This window comes from Meriones unguiculatus, chromosome 10, assembly GCF_030254825.1.
Source record: "Meriones unguiculatus strain TT.TT164.6M chromosome 10, Bangor_MerUng_6.1, whole genome shotgun sequence".
Lineage (NCBI taxonomy): Eukaryota > Metazoa > Chordata > Mammalia > Rodentia > Muridae > Meriones > Meriones unguiculatus.
In genome coordinates, this window is record NC_083358.1 from 76,859,272 (window position 1) to 76,865,878 (window position 6,607).

General features: G+C 38.2%; 1 protein-coding gene across 1 annotated transcript; it reads left to right on the forward strand.

Moving 5' to 3' along the window:
- The first annotated feature begins 4,773 nt into the window (after positions 1–4,773).
- On the forward strand, positions 4,774–5,069 carry LOC110553150 (large ribosomal subunit protein eL43-like). The gene has a single exon (XM_021644901.2). The coding sequence runs from the start codon at positions 4,785–4,787 to the stop codon at positions 5,067–5,069; it is 285 nt and encodes a 94-aa protein (XP_021500576.2). The 5' UTR covers positions 4,774–4,784.
- Positions 5,070–6,607: the final 1,538 nt, after the last annotated feature.

Here is a 6,607-nt window from a genome sequence, read left to right on the forward strand (position 1 = left end):
TGGTTTAGCGTGGCAGAAAACTGCATAAAAATTTTAAGGTCAGAAATGCTGAGAGAGCATAGAAAAACAAACAAGCATCATTGCCCACCTCTTTATACAAATTGCTAAACTTCTAAGGGAATTTACATGAATATTAATAGAGTTTATGATTCTAAAGTGTTTTACATTATTTAAATAAATCCCTTAAGTGGTTTCAGTTATTATTCTATTGTTTAATCTTTTGACAATAGTTCTTTGTTTTGTTTTTGTTTCTTAAGTGGGATTTGAGACAAAGTCATGCTTTCTAGTCTCTGTTAGCCTCCAACTCTGTAAAAAAATTGTATTTGATTTATTCATTTTATTTCATGTGGGTGTTTTGCTTGCGTGTATATATGTGCACCACATGCATGCATGGTGCCTTCAAGAGACCAGAAGGGGGAACAGATCTCTGGAACTGGAGTTAGGGATGGTTGCAAACCACCATGTGGGGGCTGGGAACTGAACCTGGGTCCTCTAGCAAGGGCAGCAAGTGCTCCTACTCACTGAGCTAGCTCTCCAGCCCCTAACCTCCAGTCATTGCTTCTCCTGCCTCAGCCTCTTTGAGTGCTGGCTTCACCTGTGTGAATCCTCATGCCTGGCTTTGCTCTCATCTTAGTGTTGTTGTAGTAGCAATTTTCTTTCCACTTTGAGACTTGTCTAGTTTTTTTTAAGACACAGAGTCATTATGGAGTCATGGGTCAGAAGTCTAGAATTCCGCCTCAGCCTCCAGAGCCCAAGATTGTAGTCGTGTGGCATCATGACTGGCTTTATTGCTATTAATAATTATTGATTTAAAAACTAATACAATAGTAGAGATTAAAGTAAACAGGATTTACTCCTGGGAGCATTTCTTTTATTTTGCCAGGTTGTTGGAATGGGGAGGTCCAGTCAGGAGTTAGAGTCCCTCTTTATTTGGTCACTGTGGCAGCATGAACAATGAGACTTTTTCTTTTCTTTTTTTTTTGGTCATTATCTCCGGAACCTGTAAATGTTAACTTTTTGGGAAAATGTCTTTGGTTTTTCAATGAAGAGATTATCATGTTATTTGAATGGGTAATTAAGAAGTATTCTCACAAGTGTGATAGAGATAGCTTAAATATGCAGAAGGACATACAAAAGCTGACCTTCCCAAGATCCATTCTGCTGTTACATCTGAAAGGCTTTAAGTCTACAGAGATACTACGGGGATACTTGCACACTCATGCTTAAGTTAAGAATCAAGATATCAGCATAGCTACTTACTAATGGATGACTTGATAAAGAAATATTGTACATATAGATTATGGAGTAATATTTAACTTCAAAGAAAGAGAAACCATGTCATTTGCAAGAAAATGGATGGAACTGGAAATGATCACATTAAACAAAATAAACAGAGTTGACCAAAGATTATATGATTCTCCTCATATGTGGCCTGGAAAAAGGATGATATGAAAATAGAATGGGATTATTAGAGAAGAAGTAAACAGAGCTATAAAGAAGAGTAATTAGAATAAATATGGTTCAAGTGTATTATCTACATGTGTGAAAACATCACAATAAAACATTGTCTTGTATAATTAAGTTAAAGGAACAAATTAAGAAGAATCTTCCAGGTCCTCTGCATATATATTACGACTTTCAGTTTTATATTTTTATAGGACTTCTGAGTGTGTGAATGAGCGTGTCTCTGGTTCTTGTGCCTTCTCTTGGGACTCTTTTCCTTCTCTTGGTTTGCCTTGGGCAACTCCAATGTGATAGTTTATGTTCTATCTTATATTTTATTCTGTTATGCTTTGTTGTCATCTCTTAAGAGTCCTGCTCTTTTCTAATGAGGGACAGAAAAGGAGTGGATCAGGATGGGAGGGGAGGTGGGAGGAACTGAGAGAAGCAGAAGAAGGGAAAACTGCAGTCAGGATATACTGTATGAGAAAAGAATCTATTTTTAATAAAAGAGGAAAAAAGAACCTCAATTTAAAAAACATAGGGGAAAAAAGACTTAGGTATGCATTGGAGAAACACAACTCTCCAGAAGAATGAATGCAGAAGAGGCAGGTCATAGAGTCCCAGGAGGTCTTTAGGGATGGGGTGAACTCTGCTGACAACCAGCTACATCCCAGGGTGGGGAGAACTGGTTCAGGTGCCACTGCAAGAGAATAAATATCGTTTGCTTTCTCACTGTAATCATTTCCCACAGTGACCAGAGGAAATCAACACGTTTATAGAAGACTTGTTCTGACAGAGGGAGTTTTAGCTTGTCCTTATCTCATAATTAGACACGCCATTTGGTAAATGTCAGGTGAAGGGAGTGTTATAAATAGCTACACAATCAATGGCCACTTTTCATTTTTTTTTTTGCATTAAATTATTTTACCTTTTTGGTAACAAAGCAAAAAAGGAATCCAAGAATGAAGGCTCATGATATAATAAAAAAACATGTGTGGCTGAGGCAGGAGGATCACTTGGAGTTCATGGTCAGCTTGGATTCTATGGACTACATTTCATAAAAAAAAAAAAGAAAGAAAAAAAACATTTTGCTTGCTTGAGATTCATCAGACATAGTCAGAGAGTCTTTGCAAGAGTGAGGAGTTTAAACAGGGCTTGGAAAGCTTCTCATGGACCCTTGTGCACATTCATGCTAGTGGCACATTGTAGCTTTCAGTTACCAAACAAAGATGACTTACAGGGCTTCATCTATCTACTGCTGACTTCCGGACAAGGTGACGATATTCCTTTCAGACTCCCAGGGCTTTGACACCATACATGTATGGTAAATCTCATTCCCTGCTCAGCTGCTTTCCTCTTTGTTCACAAGATCTATTTATGGAGATGCAAAACTAAATATTTGATTTTTGCACCAAGTACAATGAGAACAGAAGAATGGCTCAATGGGTAAAGGTGCTTGCTGCCAAGCCTGATGATTTGAATTCAATCCCTGGGATTTATGTGGTAGAAGGAGAGAGCTGACTCTTGAAAGTTTTCTCTGACTTCAACAGGCATTCTGTGGCATGTATATATTCCCACAAACAACAAGCAACCAAACACAATTAAAAAATATACAAAAAGAATAAGTGGAAGTTTTTACAAATATAGTAACTGCCCAACAATATAACAGTATGATGGATTTCTTTATTTTTATCCTTCCAGATTTGCTGTGGCAAACTGTCTATCTTCATCATAATTTCTCTTCTACTTCCTGCTTTATTATTATGTTTTATTATGCTTACCTATAGAAATCATCATCTTCCATTGTAGCATGTCATTAATTTTCATTGCACTTGCTTTTTTAAAAAAATCTGTTTTCTCTAACTAGAATATAAGAAGGTAGTTTCTTTCATTTACTTAGTGGTGTTATTTTTTTTTCAAATTCTTGACTATCTGGGACATATAGACTTTCAGTGAATTGGTATTTGATGATTTTGTAACTTACCTGTTATTCCAAATTGCTCTCTACAGAAACTAAGGCACAAATGTTGACATCAAATGTGTATTTTTCTCATTTCTTTCTGTTTCTTTCTTTCCATCTTTCTTTTTTCTTTCTCTTTTTTTCCCTTTTCTCTCTCCCTCTCCCCACTTTGTCTTTATGTATTTTTTCTTTCTCTATCTCTTTCTCTTTCTTTTTTGAGATAGGGTCTGTCCTGGAATTCACTGTGTAGACTAGGTTGGCCTTCAACTCAGAGATCTGATTCTCTCTGCCTCTCAACTTCTGGGATCAAAAATGTGTGCCACCACCTCTTGGCTTCAATGTGATTTTTCTTTAGTTGAAAATATATGACAGTTATTTTGTAATAGAAACAGACAAAAAGCATACTTGTCACTATTCAGATCTTTGGATAATCAGATTCTCAGACTGTTTACTGTTAATTACAATCACACGGCACTAACACTTTCTACAAGGTAAGTGTCATGGCTGAACAGTCAGGGTCTCGGAGAAGCCTTTCTCCAATCTGTATGGCTTGGGTTTCTGCCTAACATTTCATAGACCGATCAGAGTCTCAGGTAGTGCATGGAAAAGTGATGAGAGAGTGATGATTTGTATAATGACAACAAAGGGAAGGAACTATACGTATGACTTAGGGAAGTAGAGAAGGTAGAAGAGGAGTTCCTACTTCTTGGCATTGCTGGATAAGTATTTGAAGACAGCCTGGAGCTATGCAAAAGCATCAAGCAGAGAGAGGCTTCTTCCAAGATCCTTTCTCATATCCTACCCTGAAGTTTTGAATGTGTAACCCCTTGACCTGTTCTATCATTCCTTGATTTTATACCTCCCTAGTGACATCATGTCCCAGTCACTGGCACAAAGATTTACATTTGACTTCTTATGGAGGAAAGGATTTCGAGAATGTGGTCTGTCCTAGTATGTATCTAGTAGCCTTAGCATCTAAGCCTAGGGTTTGACTTGCATATGGTTATTTAGTTTTTGAAGATGAGATTATCATCTTATTATTTCTAGCTTCCAGATGTAGAACAGGAGAAGGCGCACCATCACGAAACATCATAGCATGTCTGTTGACAGAGGAGGTGAATTTTGCACCGAGAAGTAGAATTCATAATCATAGAAAGCTAACAATTAGGACATTATTTAAAATATCCTAAGCATGGACTGGGGGCACAGTTCAGTGGCAGAGCACCTGTCAAGCCCATAGGAGGCGCCAGGTTCAGTGCTTCTTAGCAGTAGGTGCCATGCAACGGGAACATAACAGGGACAGATTGAAAGTCCCTCTGCCCAGCCACTGGTTTAAAAAAGCACTTTGGGCTCTTCAGGCTTGGGCATTGCTTCCAGCAACATGGACATGGCTAAAAGCACCAAGAAGGCTGGAATTATTGGGAAATACGGGAACCGCTATGGTGCCTCCCCGTGGAAGATGGTGAAGAAGATTGAAATCAGCCAGCATGCCAAGTACACTTGTTCCTTCTGTGGCAAGACCAAGATGAAGAGACGAGCCGTTGGCATCTGGCACTGTGGATCCTGCATGAAAACAGTGGCTGGTGGGGCCTGGAACTACAATACCACTTCTGCTGTCACAGTAAAATCTGACATCAGAAGACACAAGGAACTAGAAAGAGAGTAGAAGCGCTACCATTCGAGACTTGCCTAGACTGAAATAAATGGGTTAATTTAAGTAAAAAAAAAAGGGGGGGATAGTTTTTAGAGAAGTTGGATGGTATAAATATTTTAAGACAAAAGTATTAACATGAATTTTATTTCCTTTATCTGTCTTTGGCTGCCTTTAGGTTGTGAACTATCTAAATGAAATGCTGAGAAGCAGAGGCAGTTATAATTCCCCACAAAGCCACTAGCTCCAAATAATTGATGTCCTTGCTGTGACCAAGACAGGACACAATTTTTTTTTTCTCAGTAAGCATTCCTGAAAGGTTTCTAAAGGTTTTCATTAAAAAAAAAATAACAAACGCACAAACAGTTCTGAGAGATCAGTTAAAAATTAATTATCACCCCCGTGAAAGTTTACATTTAAAAAAAGTCATTCATTTTGAGTTAGTAAAGTTTCTTTTACTGATTCAACTGGCAGATAGATGGGTCCTTTCTGTGTTATTCTAAAACAAATACTTTAAAAATGTCAATTAGATATATCTCTATATAATGTACTGTCGATCTGCTCTTTAGTAAAGCCTAATTAAGATTCCATCACAGTGGTAAATGGAAGACGCGCCTACTGACAGTCTCTGTACCTGTGCCCGCCAGCTTTCATTCTGGTTCTTGTTACATCATGTCTTTGGGAGACGATTCTTTAGATTTCACTTCACATCTGCCTCAGTGAGTGGCTCCTGGGACAATATATTCTCGAGTGTTTCCTGGGGCCTCCCAATTAAGTGCAATTTGGTAATAAGAGTTTCTTTGGTTACTGGACTACTCTCTGAGGTTTTTGAAGTCTGCAGATCTCACCCATAAAACTGTTGATGCTACCCAAAGTACAGTAGTTGAATTTAGGTGATAAAACCACCTAAATGGTTTGAAATTTATGGATTTTTTTTAAATGGTGGATTTACCCATCCCCTGACTGCTTGGCTATTTTTTGATGAGTTAGAATCAGTTGGGCTTAACTCTACCAATGTCTCTAAACACAGCTGAAAGCATGTTTAGATGTCTGCCTCAGATTCTTATCTTTCAGTCAACCTAACATTCTTTGATTGTTTCTGTACTGTTTGTTAATACTTTTCCTATTTTGCTTTCTGGTGCCATGATTGGCAACATGACCAACTGCAAAGCTCGACAGGGAGGAGGGTTAGTTCATATTATTGGAAAGAGGTTAGTTCATATTACTGCTTGTAGTCCATTGTCGAGGAAAATCAAAGCAAGAATTCAAGCAGGTCTGACTTCCCTTCATGACGGACTATGATTGGGCCATGCAAGCCAAATACCCCCTCCTCCCTAAAACTATATTTAAAATTAAAAACATAATTCAAGCAAGGTGAGAACTTCAGTAGGTCAGGAACTTGAAACAGAAACTGTGGTAGAATGCTTCTTACTGGTTTGCTCACAAGCTCCTAGTCAGCTACCTTCCTTACATAGCCCAGATTCATTGCCTAGGATTGATACTGCCCATAGTGGACTGAGTCCTCCTACATCAATTCACAATCAAGTAATTGC

Excerpts from the sequence above, each read along its gene's own strand:
- LOC110553150 (XM_021644901.2), top strand. The coding sequence starts at position 4,785 with ATGGACATGGCTAAAAGCACCAAGAAGGCTGGAATTATTGGGAAATAC.